Genomic DNA, 27115 nt, shown 5'->3' with positions numbered 1-27115 from the left:
TAAATGCATCCACCGTAAAAGATACTCGTTCGGATCGATCGCGTTCACGCGTTCACAGGTGTCGCGTAGCTTTGCGCTTATTCGTCCGTTTGATCGACGCGAAATTACGCGGTTCGATGGAACGTGGTACGAAACTCTGAATTTTTCCTTTCGTTCGAAGTAACAGGTAATCGTGAACGGTAAGCGGACGAGATACTTTGGAAAACGACGACCAGCTTTACGCTCTTTTAAACGCTGCTTTTAAAGCGGCTTTCGGAAGCCAGGAAATTACAAACTTGGAAAGTGTCGATCAATTCTGGTATCGCTAGCCACTACGACGGATCTCCGTGGCGGTAACGTCGCGATGGCCGACGTATTCGTTTTCCTCCGGTACCTTTATTTTCTTACGTCTCGCGCGAAAATATATCGATATGGATATTCCAGTCACGCTTCCACGTATAGTTTGACACGGGTGTCGCACGTTCGTACGAGACGATCCGTCTCGAACGCGACGCGAGCGCGATAATAGGTAAATATTGGCAGAGGAGGATCGGAGGAAAGGAAAAGAGACAAAAGGGGGACGAGACGAGAGCACGAAAGTAGAGTAGAATTCGATGGATCCGAATAAAGCAGATTCTACCTACCGTAGTTGGTTGGTTCGTAGTCGGTCGACGCGAAATCCGGCGAACGCGTCGCTTCTACCGTCGTGCGTTACCGGCGATTCTCGATCTACGCGACAGACGGCGAGTGGTGCACGGAAGGACCAGGGGGCCTAGAGCGAACCGCTGGTCAAAGTGTCCGTGCTCGGTCCGCGTCTACACCGAGCAGCGGCCAATCAGGCTCTGGCGCTCGGTGCTTGGACGATCCGCACCTTCCGTACTCCACGTCGGTGCGTGAATGGATCCATTGCACCTACCCCCCGCCACTTTCTTTCGCCCACCCACGACTACGTCTACTCTACTCTACTCTACTCTACTCTACTCTACTCTACTCTGTTCTATTCTGTTCTATTCTGTTCTATTCTGTTCCGTTCTCCTCCCCTCCCCTCCTCTACCCTCTTCCTTTTTATCGTTATTATCGTTATCAGTCGCGCTAACTCCTGACCGCTGTCTTTACGCGCGACGCTGTCTTCGTTTCGTTCGTTGCTGGTCGCGGTTAGTCCGCTCGGTGCGTCGAGTCGGCTACGACTGCTGCTTCGTGTACCGTCTTCCTCCCTGTGAAAAAATTGGATAAAGTAAGGAGCGGATGATTTTTCCACGTGTCGTAGCTTCCGAGATATTTGGAGAAAAAAATAAACGTATGCGTAATAAACGCAGCTCGATCACGCGTTTATTCTTGGCTAAAATGGTAACGAATCGATCGTAAAAATAGTAGGCCTCGAAGCGACCATTGTAAATGACCATAGAGAATGTAACGCGTTCGTTACAGCTCGCCCGATCTTCCTTTTTAAACGGAAGATGAGCGGTGGTAACCAACACGGATGCGTAACTCTAGACGGAATTCGCTGTAGCGGTACTGTGCCATTTTTTTCCCCAATATCTGGAAAACTAAGCTCCTTTATACCTACGAAAGAATACGATTCGAAATATCGATTTCTGCGGCATATCGAAAGACCGTCGAGATCGAAGATCGAAGAGCGATTGACTTTTCTAAAGTTTGCCAAAAGTTAAGCGACATAGGTTTACGGACCTTTCTGTATGGAAACTCGAAGGAGTCGACCGTGAACGAGAATGAAACGCCCATTAGCATTCTTCGAAGAGAACACACGGCCCAACGTCGCGTACGTTTGTATTCCGTTAGGTTCAGCGGCCGTCTTTCGTATTCGTAAAGTCGGCACGAAGAAACGATTGTTTATCGTTGACTATTGCCGAAGCTAGATATTTCTTCGTCTCTCTCGATTCGATGGACGAATAAAAGGGGTCTAAACGCGATAAGAACGGTAGTTTAAGGTATTTTCGACTATTTCTTGTCCGCACGGCGTAGAGTGTCGTCGTGGTCGAAAACGAAACGACTTATTTCTCGGTACAACGTATTTCGCTACGAGAATATAATCGGATAATTTAGCGAATTATCGTAGCACGTAACAGACTGGTGTGTTATTTCAGGTATCTGGACAGGTATGAGAAGGTACACTTTCTAGGAGAGGATGGCCAACAAGCTGACGACGACGACGAGGATTCTAGACACAGAAAGTGGTCTGCCAGGGCATTACACTCCGTTCCTCTTACTTATAATCATCATCAACACAATGTCGCAGGTAACTATCAAATCCGATTACCTTAAAGTTAAGTGCCTAGAGGCCCTATCCGATAACTAAATCGCTGCTACGGAAATCAATTCCAACAACTGGTAGGGATAACGGTGACGAGTTAACGACGCAAAATCTCAGCCAATTAACCTTACGTTACCGTAACCTCGGTAACGTAATCGGTGCGTCGAGTTGAGCGCGTTACACGTTCTACGTGTACCGTATCGCGCCTCTTCGAAAAGAACTACCAACCCTTTGTACGCGATCCTCCGTTCCTCGTTCCTCGTTCCTATCCGATATCCATCCTACGTTCCACGGTGTATCGAATTTTCGAACCGTCACGCCGTCCTGCTTTCCAATCGCATTTTTGTCGCGCCAAGCCCGCAACGTTTGCCGAATCGACCGCTGAATTTACGATCGTTCCCGATAAACCGTTTTTCCCAACTTACGCAACCCTCTACTCGTCGCGCCGCATTTCACATGTACGTGCACACGCACCAACCACTTTCGAATGCGTTTTCCACCGTGTATTGTTCCTCTATTTTTCTCCCTCTTTCCCACTGTCATCCACGTATACGTGAATTTAGAAACGTGCATACATCAGCCAGGTACATGGATATCACGCATGTGTGCGAAGGACATGTATACGCGTCAGGTGCCACGGTTCAATAATTCGCTACGTTAGCAATTTCCGTTTGTCAGAACTTTTTCGTTCTACGTTCGGGTCCGTTCGGGTTCGCAAAAACCACCGCTGCGCCAGACAACAATGCGTTAACAGTGTTACATTCTCGATAGGTACGTTTCAAACGCACCGCTTACCGGTGTTTTATTCCCAAAACAGGAACACGATTAAACTACACTCGTGTCTATCGTCTCGCTCTAATCTCTCGTTTTGCGTTTACCACTGGATACCACTAGGCTATTCGAAGCTTTCTCTAGGATAACCGAAAACTCGGTCGGTCCAACTAGCTACAATTCTACGAAACGTTTCGAACAATGTGAAAAGCTACGAGATTCTTCGAAGATCTTCGCCGAACGTCGTACACGTATGGCTTGTTGCGTCCTACTGACCGCGTACGTTTCATAATCGTATCTTCACGCGTAGAATTTCGCTAGATCGTTTCTAATATCCGCGGAATATCCGATCGTTCCGGCATTCAATTATAAACTTCCCTCCGCGCGAAAAAATTCGTCCGTGTGTAATTGCATCCTGGCCCAATTAGTTCCAAGCGCGCGCATTATCCTCCGCGCTCCTCGCTAATTCGTTAACGACGATTTATGTTTCGCCGTTAATCTCGGTCGAAATAACACGTTGCTCTGTGTGCAAGGAGGAAAGAGGAAGTGGAATTGAAAAAAGTTGCGTGAAACGCAGATAGAGAGAGAGAGTGTGTGTGTGTGTGAGTGAGTGAGTGAGTAGCAGTGTCGAAGAACGCGACGCGGCGGATCGGTGCGGTGGTTCGAGGCGAGGCGGCTCAAGTGCGTCTGTGACGTGCGAACACGCGAGCGCAGGGGCTTCGGAGAACCGAGTCGAGTCGGGCCGAGTCGAATCGAGCCGAACCGAGCCGAGCCGAGCCGAGCCGAGCCGAGCTATGGAAACAGGTGAAAGCTCCGAAACGTGTTTCGTAAAAAAGCATCGGTTAAGTGTGTTGCGAGAATATCTGCGCTCGCGCTATAAACGCGCACTACATGCAGCATGTCGAGGCGGCAACGGGTTATTGACGCGTTTCTGCGGAGCTGTGCCGACCGAGAGGAGGATGTAGAGATAGAGAGCCAGTCTGGCTGGAATGCGTACGTCTACGGTCTACGCGATACAGACGTACATACGTAAATATACGTGCACCACGACCTATACACGTATATTATATGCATGTATACACGTACACGTATACGTGTACATGTACACGTCGATGGGACTTGGTGTGCCAGGGAGTGAGAGTAGAACGCGCACAACGTGTGCAAGATAATTTAATGGGCAATAATCATGACACACATAGAATCGCGCATACACCTCCGTGGCCGCGCTTCGACTGTCGGAACGCGGGTCTATATTTTCTGCGCATGCGTACGATCGACTAACAGCTTCGTACCGAACTGCTCGCCACCCCACTTTCCTCTCTTCTCGTTTCTTCGTTGCTCTTTCCTTTTCCTTCCCTCTCTTTCCACTACTTTTCGAACGATACGCCGCACTGGGAACGGTTGGGTGCTGAACGTTCGGTAACTTAGCACTTTCGGTCGCTTCAACGATTTCCACTGAATTCGCTGAAACTCCGGATTGACCCGACCGCTAACAAACCTGGCGTTTCCTCGCACGCTACTTCTCTTTAGATCGGCTCGAACACGTTGACTTTTATACCATCGCGACCGCTATAGTTTTTCGCTATAGAGAAAACTGGTATTCCAGCTTATTATTTTACAATTTTCTCAACATACGTTTGATAATTTGTTTGTTGAAAAGACCGGCAGGTATTTCAGCGTCGATGTTTTATCATCGTTATTGCGCAGATAACGCGTACAGCGTTCACTTATGCGTATCTCGTGTAATTTAAAGCACGTTGCCGTACAATTAATATCGCTAATTTTTATCCGATTACTGGAACGGGCTTAATTATATCAACTAATTGTCATATTCTCATTTCTTTATTATATTCTCGTGTCGATCTTTGAATCGTTTGAATCAAGCATTATCCAATATGTTCTAAGAACAACAGGGGTAAACATTTTTATACGAGCAAACATTCTGGCATCGTTAATAAATCGTATTAATAATATATCCAGCTTTTAATATACTGCAAATCAGCAAATTCGTGTAGTAATAATAAATCCGATCTTTTTAACGCACTTTTCGAAATGGAATGCTAGTACGTAATTACGTGCATGTAATTTACATCGATACATATTTACAGCGTGCGCGCTATCTTCTCTTACGTGTCTCGTATTTTCATTGTAATTTTTCAATAAACCTTACTGCGACTTAAATCCGAATAACATTCTTTCTCGTTTTTATTCATAGAACATATTCATGAACCGTGGCTTATAAAGTTCTTGCGCATCTTAGATTTTTTAATAACTTAATTTCTGTACAAGGTACAAACGTCAAACTCGAATCGAATAAAACGAAATTGATTCTAGGTTTATCTAAAGAATTACTATTTCGTAGTTACCGGTGTTATCTTATTTTTGAAAGAGACGCGTCAACATTTTCTTAAACTTGCCTCGGTTATAGCTTTTCTTACGATAACGCTTTAAGGTATTAATTTGCTGAACAGAGCCTCGCTTTACAAACAATCTTCGTGCTGAGATAACAAATATGACCGATCTCATAATCCAAGAGCAATAATAACGATACGTGTATTTAAAAGTTTCAGAAACGTACGGATACTTGTATTTAAGAAATTTGTAAAGGAAATACCTACGTAGCAGGTATTTGAAGATATCGCGTTTTAGGTTGGGCAATTGCGTGTCGTCTATAAAATTGTTTGTAAAAACAGTGCGTCATAAAATTATTCGCAATTGGAACGGTATGGTGATTTGTAAAATCAACTAGACGCAGCATGATGCGTGATTTTGCGATGAAATAATGGGCGTGCACCCACAAAATCGATGCCGCGCGTTTAAGGAGCGTGTACATTGTACGCGTATATACATACACGCATACACTCATACACGCATACATATATCGGTGCGAAGTCCTATCTCGCTCGCTCGCGCTGCATGCGCGCGTCCATGCGTAACATTATATCGAGGCGTGGAAGTTTGCGTGTGGCGCGCGCGCTAAACCGTTCGTTAAGCATTCGCTACGCGTAGTCATTGAATTGAACTTCAACGTTGCCACTGACTAGGTTCATCGACGCTCGCAACTCGCGCTTCCGTTTCTTCTACGTCGAGTTAATTCGACGGAAAACAGATGTGCTCGTTGATCGAGGCGGTATGTACGAAAAACGTATCTGTCGTAAACGATAACATTTTTCAGCCTATTCGATAGCTATCTTTCGCGATAGTTTTGACTAAACTACTTTAAATAAAATAACGATTAGACAGATCGACGTTAGTCGATATCCGAATAGATGCCCGGATGAATAAATAATTTGTTATTGGCGGTTAGTAATGTAAACTAAACTATCTAATTTTCTTTTCTATTCGAGTTTATACCCTTGTTAGATTCGATAAATGCTTAATAACGAATAATCGCTTACTTCCTAGTATCAATATCATATATAACGTAAAAGAGTGAAATATCAATGACATATTTGGCGGTTGAATAATAGCTCGCGTTAAATTTCGTTGCGTTTCTTAGATTTTCTTTGCTGAAAATCCAAGCTTAACCTCACTTTCTGCGAAGCCCGGTGCTCGCAATTGACTAGGTGATCGGAATTAGCCCAACGATACGATCGAATCTATAATATATGCGATGTAATCGAATGCAAAACGTTTGGTTATATATACGTTCTGTTGGCTACTTGAATCTCGTTACGTTGGAATACGTGGATCGGCTAGAAAAAACGGCGGAAAATTCGAGAAAAAGCGAAACAAATATCGAGATCGAAAGAGAGATACAAAAACAAAAGAGAGAAGTAGTAGTAGTGGGAACGAGAAACGGGCGTGTGATAAAGAAGCGTAGACAGAGATGGAGACACGATGCGAGAGTCACAATCAATAAGCGTTTGCGGGGATAGGTGTTCCGTGAGTCCTCGATCCTCCCAGCGTAATACAGCATTCTGCACGCTTGCGCGATGCTCCGTAGCTCCCGATTTTAACCCCCACCAACTCTTTTCAGCTCTACGCGTTTATCCCCACTCCGTCGCCGTCTTTTTCTGCCTCCGTTTCACTCGTTCTCTCGGTTGCTACGTCGCCTGAATTCTAGCGTCATCCAGGTGAACCGGCTACTCTCGCGATTGGTGACGTCTAGACTAGACTGCGTGCCATCGATATACGAATGCCCTGGAGCCGGTTGTGCCACTGCATACGCACACAGCGACGATAGCTTGTTAACGGCGCGGCGTTTGTCCTTTAAGGCCAATTAGCGGCGTCGCGTGCGCAGCGCCCCCTACACACCTTGCGCACTACTCGCTGGTAAAACAATGCCCTTAACCTCCTACGATTCGTCGTGTATCTCTCTCTCTCTCTCTCTCTCTCTCTCTCTCTCTCTCTCTTTCTCTCTTCGTATTTAACGACAGACAGACTCGATCGAATTATCGATTAATTAACTCGTCACGCTGACCGAGAGTCGGACTGGCATGCTCGGACGTATGCGTTTCGAGTATGTGCATATACGTGCGTAGTCGAAGGGTTATCGCTTTAAATAACTTTAGTGATCGCCGAAGTGCTTGATAGGATAAGAGGTTTACTAGGTAGTCGAGACCATTCTGACATTTGAGCGAAATGTTTCTCGTATTTAGTACGCGGTATTTAACGCGTAATCGACGATTCCTAACGAAAGATACAAATAAAATATAAATATTCTCTCTCTACTTTCAAACGGTTATCGCCTCGTGTTTATATCGCGTACGACGGATAATCGCACGCTGAAACCTAGCTCGATCCGCCTTTTCTTAGCAGTTTTCAGTGTTTACGCGGGAGAAGCACAATGGAGTTTAAATTACTCTTCTATCGTTTATCGGTCGCTCTTCTGTAAAGCCGTTGATTTACACGCGAGTGCGTTGACGGGACGCGGGAAAAGACGACGAGCGCTGGAGGACACCGTGCTCCTGTCATTGTTATCGGCCATGAAGAACGAGAAATAACCTCGGTGGTATCGCGTCGATGCACGTATACACGCGTGCCGTATACAGCCTATTGCTGTTACCGTGATAGGTATTCGTATTGTTTGATCGTCGTCGAACTGTGAATTTTCATGGTAAAACTGTAAGAAGAAAATGAACTTTCAACGGCGTTGGTTTACTACACTATTTTCATCGACATGGAGAGTCGCGTTAAAACGGTTTACGAGCGCCTCCTTTTAGAATTTCCGCCGACATTTGGCAGCGTGTCAAGCATTCTGCATGGATTATTAACACGCGAACTTTATATGTACTTTCGCGATGATAAATCGTTTCTCCTTTTTTTCGCCGATGATACAGGAACGTAGGATATAAATGGAAATGACTACATCGAGTCGACGAAAATGGGATTAACAGAAATTGTTCTATACTAACAACATATATATATATATATATATATATATATATATATATATATATATATATTAATTTTCAGACTCAAAGTCAAAGAAACAGAAAATGAAAAAGCGTTGGATAGGCGAGACAAAGTCGATTAGAATGTTGTTTCGCGCCACATTTTAAAGGCAAGACGGTGAAGAGGATAGGAGTAGAGTAATCGGAGTTGATAGGCATTGCGCGAGCAGCAATTGCAGTTATTAAACGCGATTCCGCGGATCGTGCAGGCGCGCAAACGCGCGAATTAAACGTCATTTCGACTTTACTTCGCGGCAGTACGTCGACAGTGAAACGGTAAAACTTATAGAAATTGGACTTTAACGATCGCGTTTGAGCGGATGATGAAATTTGAAGGAAGCGCGATAAGAAACGATAAGTCGAGCGTTGTCAAGTCGCTACGTCGATTGGCGTTGGTTTAGGTGTCGCGATTGAAAATCGTAATTGCCAGTGGAACGAGTAATGGGATGTTGCGTATCTGGAACGATGAAACGATAAAATTAGGACGTAAGATGTAGCGCGAGGAAAGTTCTGCGACGACTCATAGGCCTGGAAGCGAATCTTTACTTGGCTGATCAAAGACAACTCGTTACTCCTGCCAAGAATGGCCTTTTCGTGTCGTTTTCGAAAGTGTCCTCGATTATTGCCAAGAATTATTCTTGCCACGATTTTGCTTATTTTCTCAAACCGACCACCCATGATCCCCATTGCGTAACCTTTTTCGATGAATTTTTCTCGGAACTTGCTAACAAACGGATCGATATCGAAGAAAAGATTACGTTGATTGTGTTCTCGCGTAATATCGACGATCGTTGATATTTACGTCGATCGGTAATTTACGACGCGTACTACTTGCGATATTGGCGATCGTTAGATGCAAATATCAAGCCTGATATTTCAATGAACGTTTCACTCGTGTTCCGGTAAGGGATAGCCACTGATTAAACGTAATCGACGAAAAGATAGATCGGCGAAAGATAGAGCGAAAAGATGCGAAAAGAGCGAAATATTTCTTTGATAACGTTCTAGATCTGATGGTTGTTTGGACATGGAGCGTAAGCTTTGTTCGTTCGGATCGCAAACGATCTTCGAATTTACCTGGTAAGAAAAAAGCAAAAACGAGGCTGCTTTTCTAGAAGAAGCGGGAAAGCAAGCTTAAACGTAAAGCGAGCCGCGTTACAAGATAATTCGTATCTTTTATCGCCCGGTTCGACCAGAAATGCGAATACGAAAGAATCTCGACGGGCAGAATTTTATTAGCGATCCTTTTTCTCGTCCTTACCGCGCGCGCGTTTTTCGTTTTGCCCCGTTTCTCCCTCCCTAGGCTTCCGCCGACGGATTCCGTAGTTTCCGGCCAAAAGTAGCATTTCTCCCGGGACGCGCGATATTGATCGCGGTTTTGCGGCTGCAAAAGATTACCGCGATTTGCGATAATATCGCAAGTTCCAGTCTGTTCGAACCTTGTGCCTACACCGTTAGAAAGAAAGCACGATTTGCCTCTAGCATCGTGTGAAACACGTGCAATTCTAATCCACGCGAATTATCTGTCTTCCGTTGAAGCTCGTATTCTTTCTTTCGTTCTTCTTTCTTGAAAACGATCAAACTAATACGACGGAGCGCGTGTTTATATAGTTTGATTAATCGATTCGTCGATATTTATCGATATCGATACCAAGTACTACACGCTTTTTATACATAGTCGAACGCCCACTCTACCAGGCAGCCGGCAGAAGTAGTTAATTTTAGTTGTACTATCGTACCCTGTAGCGAATGAAGATATAAATATCTCGGAATGAAAGAACATCCATCTTAATTTTGCCTTTACGATTCATGCGAATCGCCGTACATCTCGTTGAAATCTACGTAATCCGATTTATCGTTAAGAGTATAACGGTTGACTTTGTCTGTCGATTATTTCGATTTAAATGATCGGAAACGAGCTGCACTATTTTAGCCGATGTAACTCTCCGGTAACTCGCACAGTTTGCTTCTCTTCGATCGAATATCGATCTTCTTCTTTCTTTTTTTTTTTTTTTTCTCCAATTATTCCGCACAACCATACCGCGTACACGTACAGTAAACTCGAAGTATAGAGAAAATTCTTGAAACGGCCGTGTCGATTAATGGGAGGATTGGTTGGGTGAAAAATGGCGCGTCCGATCCAGATATTTTCGTTGCTTCGTAGAAATCTGGCCCTGACCGTGTACAACCTACTTACATTCGTGATTCGTCGATCGCACCAGTTGCACGAGGCGTCGTCGCCGGTCGGCTTGTAGCGAGCGGATCTTCCGGTCTTCCTTTGTTTATAAAAGAACCATTTACAACAGCGTTCGAACATCGATACACCGTTTGAAAGAGACGCGCTTCTTTCTCAGCATTAACGATACGTGTAAAACTTCTAATAAATATGATAAATGGTAGAGTGAAAAAGTTCGCTTTTAGAAAATCAGCCACTGGAATAACGACTATACTAAATTCTCCGCTCAACTGGCTATTCTCCGACAGCGAGCAGGCAAGAGCGAAGTAGGTGGCTCTACCTTTGTCTACTAAACTGGCATTTAAAAATGCGCAACAAGCGCCGCGACAACCACTTCGATTTATTAGTTTTAGTAGACAAACTTTGTCGAGGTTCGTGAGAACACTAGTTAAATTTGTATGTCGTTACGTTACGCGGCGAAAATTTCTCTAACTTTGAAAACGTTGAGCGATCGCGCGTCTGTCTATTAAACCGATACTTTGGATTTAGCGGTTGGACGTTGTTAACGATATTCCGAGAAGTAACGAAACGAGTTAACGGCTCGATAGGAAGAGATCGGAAGAGATCTAGATTCGTTTGTTCGGCGTGTCCGACGGTTGTCTTAATTCGTGCAAACGTTTGCCATCGTATTTCACGTAGCTGCGTATTATTAACGGAAAGAAAAATCGCTCGAGATGGTTCGCAACGTTTCGCAAAACATCGATTACTGTAGCAACGATGAACTAGACGAGACTTCTCCCCATCGCCAATTAGTAAGAATAAATTAATTTCGTCGCGTGTCTTTTTTTTTTAGAATCTCTTCGTGATTACAATGGCCTTTCGTCGGACCTCTACAAGCCATCCAACTACGATAAACTCGCGCTATCGCTTCTCTCGCCTCTTCCCAACGAACAAGACTTCGCCATCAACGTGTGCACGTTGCTGTCGAACGAAGGCAAGCACATCCTACGTCTCGACAAGTATCCCCGTCTCGTCAACATACTGCTGGCGCACGCCGGTATCTTCGACTCGCCCGGCACACGGCAGCTCTTCATCGAGGTCTATTCTCGCGTGAGGAATTACTCGATCAACTCGTTCTGGTCGGACGTTCTCGACTCCCAGGACGTGATAGATCTTACGAACGAGAGGACGTTTATGAAGAAACCAACCGCCAGTCCGCAGACCTTCTCCAGACGGAAAATCTTGGAGAGAGAGAAGCAGAACAGAAACGCAGCGTCGACGGAGAACGACGAGGCTTCCACGTCGATGGAAGTCGACGGGGTAAGATGGAATTGGATATTACGTGTGCGCGTCTCCTTTAAGTTTGTTTCCTAAGTTGCTTCCTTCGAGTTTAATTAACCAGCAAACTGTACCTACGACGGTGTTACTGCGCACGTTTTATCGCGCCGCGTTACGAGATTCGTTTTCCTTTCGTAATCGGAAAATATGTATCGCTGCAGGTGATACCAGACTGTCCAAGATTGGATCCAACTGGCTCGCATCAAGATGAAATTCTGAAAGATCAAAATCAAAACTCCATAAAGTTTGAAGAGGAGGACAAAGACTTGTTTTGTGTCGGACGGACGCTCGGAACGCAGGATCCTTATGGTCAACGTGTGCTACAAATAGCATCTATCTTACGGAATTTAAGTTTCACTCCGGAAAACGCCGCTGTATTAGGAAGAAATCGATGTTTCTTGAGATTTGTATTGCTCTGTGTGCGGGCAAGGTGGAGTAATTTGCACCAACTTGGTTTCGATATACTAGGCAACATAGCGAATGAAATAATCTTGAAAGAAGCTGGTGAAAGGATAACCGATGTTGTATTGTCGTGTGTAGCAAAGGGAATTGAATCCCAAGACAGGTTTATCGTTATTTCCTGCTTGGAGGTGCTTAACAAAATTAGCCAACAAGACAGCAACGAAGAAATTATTAGGTTTGGATTAGAAGACAATGTATACGAACTTATATGCAGGTGAATCTTCTTTCGTAAATTTTTCGTTTTCCCTCCAACGATAACTTCTAACGCTTTCTAAAGAAACGTATCTTCCTCCTCGTTTAGTTCGTTTACTAACCGTATTGCAAATTTTAATTATCAACTTTCACCGTACAAACTTTCCCCGTATAATTATATTCATAACCGATAGAAAGGACACGTATCGTACAGTTATTGGTAAATATATTACAACTTGTACGCTACATAGGAACTTGTGTTTCTCCATAGGTTTTTAGCCCTGAACGACATAGCTCTTCTGGTGTATACCTTGGAATGTTTGTACGCGTTGACTTCGTTAGGTGAAAGGCCATGTACCAGTGTCGCGCGCGTACGCGGAGCTATCGACACGTTGGTCGCTCTTGTTACCGTAGAAGCGCAAAGTTACGGTCCAAAAGCATGTATTCTGATGAGGGTAATCGAGACAGTGTCCACGGTAGCACCACCACCTAATGCTGCTCAGAACACTCCGGTTACCGCTGCTGCCCCAGCTACGACAGTGTCCTCCTCTGTACCAACCACACCGGTTACAGTCACCGCGACACCAGCTCCTGTTAGTCCAGCACCGTCGCGACCAACGACACCAGCCGCCACTGCGACAAAATCTACGACACACAGTACGTATCAAACTAATCAAGTACATCGTCGAAGAAAACCCAACGACAGATAACGATATATCGATATTGTCTTCTTTCTATGTCTATGTTTAGAAGCAGTGGAGACGAGTAATTCGCTTCAACAGCAGCACGCGCATCAACAAATCATACAGGAAAACGAGCAGTTCGCTCTCAGTTGGTTAAGAGCTACCTTCGAACCTGCGCTTGGCGTACGTATAGAACAGGAAGAGTTATACAAAAAGTATCTCGGTTGCTGCACAAAGATCGGTAGAAGAGGCGTTATTGCTCCGCTTCACTTTCCACGATGCGTTAGGTAATCCCTGATTTTCCCCAACGAAATAACATTCGCTCAAGCTGTATCGCACGACAATCAATTTATCGATGCGAAACTGTTTCCCTATAGATCTGTATTTGGTGGAAGCGTCGGACCAAATCCGTTGAAAGGTGAAACAAGCGGTACTCAGTATTACGAAGGAATCCGAGTACGGGCCACACCTCCCCAAGTAACTTATCCGAGCCAAACTGCGGTTGGGACTAACACAGCTCCAATTCCAGCAGTCAACACAACGCCAGTAAAGGTGCTTCCCGTACAACAGCGTACAATCAAGAGTATAAGTCCTGCTCCTGATAGCACGGCCCTAGACAATCCTGCATCTGGGCCTCCGAGAACCCCTGCCCCAGCGTCACCTATCCTAAAAGCCCAATTGTCTGCTCCACCGAAACCACCATCCAGTATCTCGAACACTGCAACTCAATCCCAAAATCCAGTCACCAAGGTTGATTCTAAAAGTCAGGTGGGTCCAAGTCCTAAGCTTTCTACCATTCTCTCTACCACTCATGACCTTGGTTCTTATTTTCGTTATGGTCTCACTATGCTGTTATAATGTGGGCTTCCCTTTAACAAACTTACATTTTGCATGTTTCGAATCCCGTGTCGAATCCGTCGATATATGTGCATGCAGATAAGTAAATATGCGAACAGTGTAAAATCCGGATCATCGATCCACTCGCTTTTCCGAAAACTTTCTTGCCTTGGTAAAGAAGCGTTTTAATGTCTGACATGTTTATATGAAATGTAGAAAAATGTATAACCATTCTTCGCTTCGAATAAGTAGGGTCTAACTGTTAGCTGATGTGTATAACAGAACGAAGCTTATTAAATATATAAATATAGTATATAAATATTAATTTAAGCGAAAATTGCTATTATAGCGCTACTATATACTGTTTATTATATAAATGCTATTTACAAATAATAGTTTCTGCTCAAATCCGATCATTTCGTCTGATATATCGATTAAAGCTTACAATTCTGTCTGTTTTACACTTTTATCGGTAATAGTTACAGATGCGATGTTGGCTAAAAAGTTTTATCTTTGCATGATCGACGTATCATTGTTTCACAAATACGCATTCTTTGATTCGAATAATCTTTATGCGGCTTGTATGATATTTCTATCATAATATAATACAATATTCCTGTTATGCTATGATGATATTCTTCTATAACAAGTATACATTTTGTATTTGATTGAATCAATTTATGTTACGTCAATTCATCTCATGCTTAATAATAAACAAAATGCTGCTGCAGATTTTATGAGATTCGCTATCGTCGGTGTTGAAAATTGTTCGCGGAACATAGCTGAATCATTCACGTACTACACGATATATCTAATATATAAACTATCTTGCGGTGTAATACTTTCCAAATAACGCCAACTAAAGTATTACTGTTTAAGTATGTAACTCTCGCGGCCTCTGTAGATTCCATTTAAAGCTAAACGAATCGATATTTCCGTAATATAATGATGTTACGATATGTCGCGAGGTTCTTGTAATTACATTACCTTCGTTGTTGATTAGGTGTCAGTGTCGCATCCTCACCTGAGTCAAGCGTTGCTGTCAAGTGGTTCCCAAACACAGCCTCAACCACAAGTCCAGCAAGTACAGCAACAGTGTCAAACGGTCCAGGTAGTTGCAAAGGAAGATAATCGAAGTGGTACTACATCCAGTTCCATAATAAAAAGCCTTCTGGCTACTAAGGTAACGGTCAGCAGCGACTGCATGCCCAGTACTGCTGCGACTTGTGTGACTACCCCTACTGCCTGTGTAACAAACACTACTGCTAGCATCGCATCCAGCATCAGTGCCAACCAGCTAATAACCAGCAACCAGGTATCATTGTTGTACATTAACAATGAAAACTGTAGTATTTTTTTTATATTTATAGGACACTGAGTTTTAAAAGGATCTTAGTACATTGAAGTGCAACCATAGATTGTAGGATGGTTAAAGAGATATTTTCTATACAAAAGGAAAAGATATGAGACGAAGCATGACGCGTGATTGAATTACTACGTTAAGTAGAATGCTATGACAGATATGTGCGTAGGATAATTAAATTTGAATTTCAAATAATGTTTATTCGTTTGTATTATAAAGAAACCATTTTACAGGATAAGATCGCACTTGGAAACGTACTTAGTGAATGTATGTCTTAACAAATTTGATTTCAATGAGTTTTCCAACGTTTTGAAGTAGTTACCAATATTATGTTTTTGTTATGCTATTTTCTTTTATTTCGAGAGACGAATTTTACATTTGTCTTCGTCGTTCAATTGAAATTTCCAAGTAATATTTAACAATGATTATTTTTTTTTTTTTTTTTGTTTTTTTAGTTCAGAGTGAAAATAATAGCGTATTGTATATATTACTAACAAAAGCATGGTTTTCGAAATTGGAGTTATTTTCTTTTATATAATAATTAAAAAAAGAATACAAGAATTAATATTTCTTGAAGAAAGATATGAAAAGTTACTCTCGTAACTCTGGTTTGTATTATTTATATAGGTTGCGCAACGTCAACAACAACAAAGGCTACTGCAACAACAGTTAACCAATATATCGCAACCACCTACAACTACAACTAGCGTAACCACAATACTCCCAAAGACTCCTGTCAACTCGAAGCAAAAGCCAGCTATCACACCCATTCCTGCCAAGAAGATACAAAGGCTCAACGGGGCCAAATTTATTATCACTAATAATTGTGACAAGGTACAACATGAATTTTATGGCAAACCATGCAGACGTTTTATAATTTTATAATTTTTAAAATTTAGTTAGTTATACTCATTTGATTCTATATTGCAGACTGAAGTAAATGATAATGAGAATGTCAACCAAATCGTAACATCGACAACTTCTTCCACGGTGGTTTTGAACTCAACCGAAAATCACATATCGTCAACTATTAAAGTATGTCGGCCTCCAACTATAACCGTAACTACAGCAAACAAAGCGATCCAACGTTCGACTTGTACATCGATCGCCGAAGATTCAGACTCGACCAACAATTCTTTGGCATCCAGTAGTGGTATCGGTGGTAGTAGGGATTGTTCTGGTGTCGGTATAGAGGAGGACAATTCTTTGACGAGTTTCGAGGGAATTCTGTTAAACGGTGCACCAAGTAATATGGACATCGACGCGCAGGAAGATGGATCTTCGAAAGATTCGTCTAGTGTAACGTCTAAAGAAAAACCCCTGCAAAGTATGATGCTTGCAGATTTGTTAGAAAGGAAAGTTGACAAGGAGCCGATCTTAAACGGCGTGTTAGGCAAAAATTCAATCAATGACAAGGGAATGGACTTAGTAGAAAATCACATTAAGAAAGTACTAAAAGAATCTCCTACTGACATTAAAATAAAATCTGAAGTAGAAGAGACGGAGGTCTCCGAGGATACTTTGATCGAAGCACCCAGAGGGATAAAACGGTCTGCCAGCGAATTAGATGAAGTAGATGTAAAGAAAGTAAAATATTCCAATGGTACGATGTCGCCGGATCTTGCTGTTGATTCGACTACCGCCGAATCTACTGTCTCGAGTATAAAGTCTGAAGAACAGGACGATGATAAAGATAACGAGAAAGTAACCGTATCTTCTACAGCCGCGAATCTTTATGCTGCTCTGGCCGCGGATTGTATAGAAGACGAAACGGATCTTGACGAGAACGTTAATGTAAGTGTTAAGGAAGAACCTATTACTATAAAAGAACCTATCGCTATAAAGGAGGAACCTGTCAACACGATGAAAGAGGAACCTATCACGATAAAAGAGGAACCTCACATATTCGTCAATCAACTTAATCAACAACCACCTCAACAGCAGCAGCCATCGCAACAACAACCACAGCAGCAACCGCAACAGCCACCACCACAATCACAACACCCGCAACCACAAGTGCAACAACAACAACAACAACAACAACAACAACAACAGCAGCAGCCACAATTGCAGCCACAACAACTTATCGTTACAGCACCTAGGCAGATAGTAGTACAACAAACGATTCAACCAAATAATCAAGTTATTATACCAACTGGTCCAGTGAAAGGAAGACAGGCCCAACCGCAACCGCAAGTTTTATTGCAACAAGGAGCAGGAGGTCAATTACAGTACGTTGTTTCTGGCGGCGTGCCTGGTCAAAATTACGTCCTAGCTCAACCGCAAACGACATTGGTTCAGGGTCAAGCGCAGACTGTGTTAGTAGCTCAGACGACACAGCAGCAAGGAACTGGTGCAAAAACGATAATTATTTTGCAATCTCAAGCAGCTGCGCAGCCAACCCAACAAAAAATGGTGGCCGTCACACCTCAGGGACAACAGGTTGTCGTTACACAAGTTTCACGTCCTATCCTGCAAAGTCCGGCACTCGGTAATATACCCCCGCCTTTGGTTCCAACGTCAGGCACAATTCCACAAACTTCCATAATAGTGAACAGTTCCGTGGCACAAACAAATCCCAACACAGTGACTGTCACGATTCCTGCAATGGCCCAACAAACACCAGTGTCAACTAGTGTACCATCGAGAGTGGTGACACCAACACCGGCTTCTACTCCACCCCCTACCAGACCTACCACGCCTCATCAAGCAGCTGCAACGCATGGATTGCCGGCGAAACAACCTGCTAAAGTAATGAAGACTGTCAGTTCCTCAACCTCCACAGAACCGGAATCCAAGCCGTCTACGAGCCAGAATCAACCAGAAAAGACCATCACCATCAAAATCGATCCTAATGCTTATTTGTGCGAATGGCGGGGTTGTTTAAGGTAATTGACTATTTCTCGGCATAAGGCAATTTAAGAGTGAACTTTAAGAATTTACGACAAATGTCCTACATTTTAAAATAAAAGGAAAAATACCAGTTCTTGTTTTTATAAGCTTAGTAAAGATTGAATTAGTCGCGTCATTTAATATTATCTAATACATACATTTCTTTATTTACAGGCAATTTAAAACACCGCACGAAGTTTATCTTCATGTGTGTGAGGCACATTGTCCAACTGGTGGAGAGGAAATATTATGTCTTTGGGCGAGTTGCGATGCCTTAAAAAGACGTCGATTTTCGTTAATGACACATTTATACGATAGGCATTGTAACGCTGAGGTATGTATTGATATCATCTTAAAAAAGAAAGAAAAAGAAAAGAAAAGAGGAGAGAAAAAAGAAAAGAAAAAAAGTCTTAAGAGAACCTAAGAACTAAAGCTATAAAAGCTATATATCTAACAATTTTACAGACAATGTCGATAAGAAGGAAACAGTTGACGGTAACAGGCAAAACCGAAGTTTCCACGTCGACACCGTCAGCTCCTCATCATCCTGGGTATGCACCGAATGCAGCATTCCATGCTATTAAACGGCACGCATTGGAATTTGTAAATCCAAAGGAGTTAATGGTTAGTAAGATCACATATAAAGTTACACAAGTTACAATGAACTACGATAATGCAAATAGCTGTAAGTTAGTGGTAATTTCGGTAAAAAGAAAGAAGCACAAAACACTTCTTAATCATGGGGTAACAAATGCACTAAAATTATTACGCGAGATAGCACGATATATTAATGTCAAAGATAACGCGTTTAATGATATAAACTGTGTCAATATTTCGGAGAATCCTTTATAGTCCCACGGTTCATAGAGTCTATTGAGTTTTGTTAATGTAATGAAATTTCTTATTCTCTCGGCAAAGCAGCAAAGGCCGACCAAGCCCGCTGCAGCCACTTCAAGCTCTTCTTCCCCCAGACCTGGGCAAAATCCTCCACCAGAACAGGTAAAAACGTGTTCAGAAATTGAAAAAAAAAAAAAAAAAGAAAAAAAGAAAGGATTCACGATTCACAGCCACAGCCCTTGTGCGCTGTTCCTGCCGCCTATTTTTTTTTTTTTTGCGCTACATCTCTTTTGTTTTTCGTAACATACGTTGTGTTCTTTTAATTTTTAATTTCACATTTTTCGTTGTATACGTACGTATGTTCTATTAGCATGGATTTCATTTTAGTTTCATTTCGTAGCTGGCGTCGCTGTATAATTTATGTGTTCACGCAGTTGAAGTGTATTCATGATGATGAAGGGTGCTGGTATATAATACTTTAAGAAGCATAACGTAGAATATTTGTCGCGCTTTTGATACAGGGCAACCACCTTTTGTATTAATCGCGATTAAAAAATTAACGATTGTATCTATATCAAAATACGAAGATTTGTTTCTTTATCGATTTTTAACGAAAGAAAATTTTCCATGTATGTTGGATTACTAATTAACAGTTGCGTTTACAAAGATACGTAAAAACTTTATATATATATATATATATATTTATATATATATTTATATATATATATATTTTTTTTTACGAATATGTACATTTACTTATATCTTTGGCACCAAAAAAAAAAGAAAAAAGTAAAAAAAATATATTTGTCTGGTGGTCAATTTATCAATATCAATTGTATATACGTATTTGTAGTAATTTTAAATGAAATCACTTTGTTTGTGTTATTAGCGATTTTCGAAACTCTTTTAAAGCATGCTACAATTAATTTTTTGTTTTCACATTAAATTACTTATTAGCATCAGAAATTGTATATATATTTTATGACTCATGATGTCAGTGTATCTTCTGTTCACGTAAAAGAGTAATTTGATATTCGTTGAAATTGTCCAATCTATTCACATGCGACATCATATCGTAAATCAATGTTTCCGCCTTGTTTTCATAATTGTATTTTACTAATGTTCGAAGCTGTTGCAACTAATTGATTCAAACATCATGAAATAATAGCTATACTCTGATATATTATATTTGTTTTAGTGTTACTTAAAAGTGTGGCTAGATGATCTTCTTACTTTAACGTATAATTTAAAGTAAAGTAAATTCTTAATTGTTTTGTGATTTTTCAACAGGATGACAACGAAGGTCCAGTGACCAAAAGTATTCGCTTGACAGCAGCTCTCATTCTTAGAAACCTAGTCATATATTCAACACATGGCAGAAGGTAAACTTTGCTTCCAACATCTTGTCAGTTTACCTCGATTAAAAAATTAGATAATTTGTTTCATTTTAATTAAGTAATTTTATCCCATTTCTACGAGATCTTTTTGTAACAACAAGTGAACAAGTGATTGTACTAAGGATATATATTACACATTTTACAACTATTGCTGATATTTTGATTTTCAGGCATCTTAGAGCGTACGAACCACATTTGGCAGGTGTCGCATTAAGTAATGTCGAATCATCGAGAACGATCGCACAAGTTTTGTACGATATGAACGATCAAAGCAGCAGTAACCATAGGTGACCTCTCGAACCAGGCCTCTAAAAGAAAGCTCTTTCTCGTTGCGAGCAGCGATCAACTCGTTTATTTTGAATTTTAGTGTAAAGTGAGACAACAGAAATATGGTAGAAAGGATGCTAAAAGTTTGCAATTTATTGCAAAAGAAAGGTGTGCTTGTGTGGTGTATGGAAAAAGGGAAGATGTAAATGACGAAGAGCATATACTAGTAGAGAAGAGGATACGGCAATGTTCCAGAATTATTAAAGAGGCCTATAAACTTACTAAGCAAATCGATTTGCCGATTTAGACTATAATAATGTACTGTAACTAGTTAACACGAACGAAAGACAGTAGTTGAAGTGATTACAGATCAGTGATAAAAGAAAAAAAAAGCAAACAAAAAACGAGATAATATTTCAAATTTAATATTAATATTTATTTTCTCAACAAGAAGCGGAAGAAATGTTTTTAGTAATCGTGTACAAAAAATGAAGGACGAAGAAAATACTTTATGGACGTTATAGTTAATTACAATGAATATTATATTATTATATTATATTATTATTATTATTAATTATTATTAATATTATTGTATGTTTTTCATAAGTCAACCACAAGAAAACCTAGAATGTAAAGAAAACCTTTTTATGAAATGTATTTGTTAGGAATTTATGATTTTGCTTATATAATTGCATATTGCAATTACATGGCTATATTATCGTCTCTCTTTTATTTTATTATCGAGTAATCTTATTCTGTCAAGATAAAACGTTGGTAAGGCATCGCACATAGCTTGACGATGACGGCGTACTTCGACCGCAAGTCCATCGTGTATTAAAAACTCTAAGAACTTCTTCTGCTTTAAATCGGTTTTAGCTCGGGGACTTTTAGCCACTTGTTCGACCTCTGTATCTAACTTGAAATCGTAAAAAGAGATACTCTTAGTAAGAAACTTTTCTACTTTTTCGGGCAAACTGAGCGTGTCGTGTTGAATTATTTCCTCGATCGTATTATTATTCTCATCTACGCATATTAACATGGCCCGGTTTGTGCGAGTCATGGAATTCTGAGAAATGACGAGAAGCATCCATAAAATGCTGCACACACTTCGATTCGATCAAGTCAAGATCAATTATTGCTTCCGACTTGTCCGTATATTATCGATACAGATGTAAGTATATTTATACTTGGAACTTAGAAAGGCCTAAATGTTCTTAAAGCCAGTGTTTTTCAAATTTTCAGCACTAAAGAAAGAATGGCTGGGTGTGAAGAAACTAAAAAAAGCACTTTCCAATCAAGGCAGTTTGCCAATAATTAAAGAATTTAAAGATCTTAAGTACTTTACATAATGACAAATGGACAAATAGAACGATCATATGTAACAATTTTATTTTAATTCCAACGAACAATTACAAATTGAACGTCGTTCGGAAATCAAAAGTTTCGGAGCAAACATTCTGTTCTATATATTTATTTATTTTTCCTTTCTTTTTAAATAAGAATTTATTGTTTTAGATAAAAGTGACAAAAGTTTCAATGGTGCGATACTTTCATTTGAAATTCTGATACGATGCTTCTATGAATTTTCAAGCGATTACTTTAGGCGCGAGTGTTTCTCGTGGCGCGTGATTAACAAAGCATTTTGTTCTTGTCCAAAATTTTAATGAAATATTATCGACTTCTTTGTATCATAAGCTGTATAAAAAAGATGAGGTAACGGAAGTAAGTGTACCATGAAATGGTAATTTTAGTTGTTTTGCGAGATCGAGAGAGTAAAAGCGACTACATTTTTCTATTTGGAAAAGTTAGTTATATTCGTTGGGATGTGTTGTAATTTAAACGAGAGAAAAAAGATGTCTGTTTTGTTTCTCAAACGTTGAAAAGAAGAAAGTAAACGAAAAAAAAAAAATATATATATATATATGTATATATATGTATATATATATATATATATATATATATATATATATATATATTTTTTTTTACGTTATCAGACGCGACAATGAAGATCGTGCGAATAGGTTTGCATTTACAAGTCATCGAGTTACCCAGCTATCTAGGCGGGATCCGCGAATAAAAAAGTTATTGGACGATCGTATTCGAATAACGTCCACAAGAAATAAAGTATATATGTATAATTATAAATATTTGTACATAATACCTGTATTTCATTCATGATGTTGCGAGTTCTGTGTAAATTTTTCTTAAAGGTGTAAGATTAAATGTCTGGCGAAGCGAAGTGAGGAAGAATTTTTGTATTATAGTAGGATTATGACAAGACGTAGGGAGTTGCAAGGTACATAAGAGAAATTTTTGTAATTACCGAATCGATATACAGCGGACGCTGAGAAGAGAAAACTGGCTGGCACCGATTGTAACGAAGAAAGAAACTGATAATTTAAATATCGTGAATTGTAAAACGATGAATACATTGTGCGAGCCTCTGTTATGTATTTTATATATAGATTATACATATTATATATATATATATATAAAATACATATAATTATATATATATAAAATATATATTATATTATATATATTATATATATTATATATATATATATATATATACATACATAAATCAAATTGAATAGCTGAACGTTTAGAAGAGAAATCTTATGAGAGGCTTTTTATTTTTATTATTTGTAATTACCTAGTTTACATGTTCACCGTTTCGTACGATCATCGAGATCATAACAATATGTGTAAAGGAATAAAAGAATGATATAATAAATTACTAAATACAAAAGGAAAAAATCGTTGAAATTAAACGTACGAGTTATTTGAATATTTATTCTTTGACTGCATTATATACTTCTTACGGAAGCAAGTCTCAGCGTACCTGATTAAAAATCTTTAATAACGAAGGTTATCCTTAGTTGAACTAACAAAATATTTTGCTTTCGCTTTGCTACATTTCCATCTGCACATATACATATATTCTGGAAAATGAGTTAAATACAGACAGTAATTACTTTGTATACTGGTTATATTCTTTATTTTGACATTTTGCGATCCAAAAATTTGCATCTTCCTGAAGTTTGATATATCTGCAAAATTTATTGTGTAAAAATGATATATAGCTAACGGTTTAGGTTTCCTAGGATGCTTCGACAAATATCATTCTCAAGTGCTAAACAATATCTTAAGCGCTAAGGAAAAGAAATTCATAAAATTTGGTATTGACAATAAACAATACCGTACATTTTATTATTTTACAATCACATTTTTACTTTATTAATTGCGGAAGTAAATTATATAGACAAATACAATAAGCTTTCTCTATGATATATCAGTCATACGTACAATATAATAACAATTTCTGTTAAATAGTAATGATAATGCAGTCTTATTGTCAACTAAAAATTTTACAACACTAACTTGTCAACTTAAAATTTTACAATAATCTTAAAAGTTACGGTGAAAAATATTATCCTCAGATCTCATTCCTGTTAGATATCATAATATAAAAACATTTCTATTCTCTATATTACTACATACGATCGATATCACCCCACAAAAATAGAAAATTGCAAGCAACTTAGGCTTTGTTTGCAAATAACTAAGCTTTGTTTGTTATTATTAGAATTAGGTTATATATTAAGATCTTACAACTGGTGTACTATGATTTACATTTATTTCAATAGATAACTGCGCTCTATTATCAATTTTATTTCCTATTAATTGTTAACTTAATATGCAGCCGTCATTTCTTGCTATTCTTTCTTCATCAAAATTTTTCATGTTATTTGTGTTGCCAACCGAGATACAAGGAACTGAGGTGGCAGTTGTGATCTGTAAATTGGAGGATTGCGTGTATACAGTATTTAATAAATCTGATACTTTGCAGTTATTCACTGAGCACTTTTCATAGCCGCAATAATTTCCATTAGAGCGAACAGCTTCACTTTTATATGTTACAGACATTAATTTAAATGCTGCAGGTATTCGCTTCTTTCGCCTGGACAAACCATATTTAATCAATTTCTTCTTACCGCATATAACACATGTACCGGTCAAACATTTTGACCTAAAATTTAAGAATTCCGATCTTTTATATTTAGTCTTCAAACATTTACTACTCAAGTGTTTCGTTAAAAATAGCATTATAATTGCTTTTTCATCACAACACGAGGATATTTCTTTATTTACATTTACTGAATTGATCGTCTTGTTTTCTTGTGCTATCGAATAATCGTTTAATTCAGTCGACGTAGTTTTCTTGACTTGCTTTATTTGTAAACTTTCTTCGGGTATGGAAGTTGTTTGGGTACAAGTTGATATGTAACAAAGAGTTTCCTTGTTCTTTGGTGCATCGATATTTCTAGGCGTGGACGTAGCAATTGGCCTAAAATTTGACGAATCAAAAATGCGGAAAGACACGGATCTTGCACATTGAACATGGACATTTTTCACATTTGTTGAATAGTTATCGTCAGGATATATCAACGATTTAATATTATTTCTTTTATAACTGTTATCATTTCTATTGTGATCTTTCTTATAGGTGCCTTTTTTATGGATTCGTGAAAGGATCACATCTGGTCCTTTAACACGTTGTGAATTAAAATTAGTTTCTAGTCTTAATAGCGGACTTTGAAAATATTTTATATCATCGTGTGAACATGGTTCCTGTATATAAATATTTTTCTTTTCAGGATTCTGTGTAATCATATCGCTGCGTTGTTTAACATTAGATTTTTCTGCAACTAATTTTTCGTTTCTCTTTTTCTTAGTTCTTATACTTTTGTTCACAGTGGTTAATTCGTCCTCTAATGTATCGGCATGTTTTTTTATTTCCTGTAACATCTTCATGCACTTTGGTCTCGTTATTTCTGCTGAATTTATTTTTGCTAAGAGAACCTTATTTCCTTCGTTCTTGTAGATGCAATCCATATTTTTACATTTTACTTCTTTGAACTGATAATTTTGATCGTTACATTTTTTCATATCTTTATCTCTGAATCTTTTAACGCTCTTCAGCATATTTTGCAGCATGTCTAAAGCATTGTCAATTGTACTTGTACATTTATCCACGCACTCGTAATCATTTATATTTCTAATATTTGAAAATCTATCTTCGTATTCGTCTCGTTTTGCGTTCAACATGGAACAGTTAATTTCATTACAATTTACATTTGTACAGATATCTATAGTTTCCGGGATTGAAAATTTTGCAAATTTTTCAGTTACCAATGTACTTCTATCAAATTTATCTTTTTGACAATTTGCTTTTGGTTTGTGTTCTTCGCACTTGTCCTTGCATGTACTGATCGTTTCATTAATGCAGATATTGCTTTGAATCTCGTTATTTTTCATGAAATTTCTGGTAACGTCAGAAGCTGTAGGAGAACTCGCATAAAAAAGTTCTGTGCACGGTCTATCAGTTATAGGTGTAACTAAACTTCCCAATTTCATAAATTCGGAATTAAGTAGCATATTTGGAGATTTTAATTGTAAATTTGTAGAATTCTCCAAAGGTGATTTGAAATTCATAGGAAGACTTAGAAGCTTAATAGAATTTTCTTTAACAGTAGAAATTTGTGCCGAATTTAATGATAAATCTGTTTTTATCATTTTAGAAACTCCATTGCTACCGTTTATTTGTTTCATGCTACTAGCCAAATTTCTTACCGGGAAACTGTTGGTAGGCAATTTTTTAGAAAATTTCACGGGACATCCAACAAGTTTGCTCGCGTTAAAATTCGCTTTAATATCATCTACACCTAAATTTCTCACTGTATCCTTGCTCAACGGTGTTAGTTGTTTTGTTCCATTAATTTGAGAAAATAAGTTTGTCTTAAGTGAATTCGATCGAAACGTGTTATTATCCGATATTTCATTTGATCGAACAGGATGACATAGAAATGGTGGATTATTATTGTATCTAAGTTGTGAAATATTATTAAAGATTAAACCATCGTTATCTCGATCGTACTTTCTTTCATAGCGCGTTCCTACTGACTGCGACATATCAAAGCAACTCTTTGTACGAAAGGCAGTGTGATTATATTTTTTGTTAAACAAATAGAATTGTAGCGTATTCGATGATTGGAGAGTAGTTTTGATGGAATCTGCATTAGGTTGAAATAGCGAGGTACTTTCCTTCTGTAGACGGTTATATCGATTTGAATGTATTTTGCAATCTGATCGTAAAATTATATTTATACAAGGAACATCACGTTGAGCATCTTTCGCATGGTTACTGCATTTCAGTTTATTTTGCAGATTTAAGCATCTTGAGCGTGAC

The 27115-nt window shown here is 39.4% G+C and overlaps 1 protein-coding gene across 6 annotated transcripts in view; it reads left to right on the top strand.

The window, feature by feature from the left end:
• Positions 1-23636, top strand: part of Bap170 (Brahma associated protein 170kD) — a 58250-nt gene extending 34614 nt beyond the window's left edge. The window contains exons 4-18 of one of the 6 annotated variants that reach the window (XR_013061859.1): positions 2085-2236; positions 11448-11914; positions 12094-12608; positions 12858-13243; positions 13337-13556; positions 13647-14037; positions 15110-15421; positions 16097-16303; positions 16400-18357; positions 18536-18695; positions 18827-18985; positions 19283-19360; positions 20489-20580; positions 20766-22033; positions 22105-23636. Coding sequence is in view for 5 of the 6 variants with exons in the window: in XM_076627838.1 (XP_076483953.1) it covers positions 2085-2236; positions 11448-11914; positions 12094-12608; positions 12858-13243; positions 13337-13556; positions 13647-14037; positions 15110-15421; positions 16097-16303; positions 16400-18357; positions 18536-18695; positions 18827-18985; positions 19283-19360; positions 20489-20580; positions 20766-20886 (5218 nt within the window). In the remaining variant the exon portion in view is untranslated. Of the gene's footprint in view, positions 1-2084; positions 2237-11447; positions 11915-12093; positions 12609-12857; positions 13244-13336; positions 13557-13646; positions 14038-15109; positions 15422-16096; positions 16304-16399; positions 18358-18535; positions 18696-18826; positions 18986-19282; positions 19361-20488; positions 20581-20765 lie in introns of all 6 variants that reach the window. The other 5 variants (XM_076627840.1, XM_076627841.1, XM_076627838.1 and 2 more) reach the window with 5 other exon arrangements.
• The last annotated feature ends 3479 nt before the right edge of the window (positions 23637-27115 follow it).

The sequence above is a fragment of the Bombus vancouverensis genome, chromosome 2 (assembly GCF_051014615.1).
Source record: "Bombus vancouverensis nearcticus chromosome 2, iyBomVanc1_principal, whole genome shotgun sequence".
NCBI lineage: Eukaryota > Metazoa > Arthropoda > Insecta > Hymenoptera > Apidae > Bombus > Bombus vancouverensis.
This window is presented reverse-complemented; position numbering and strand designations above follow the sequence as displayed.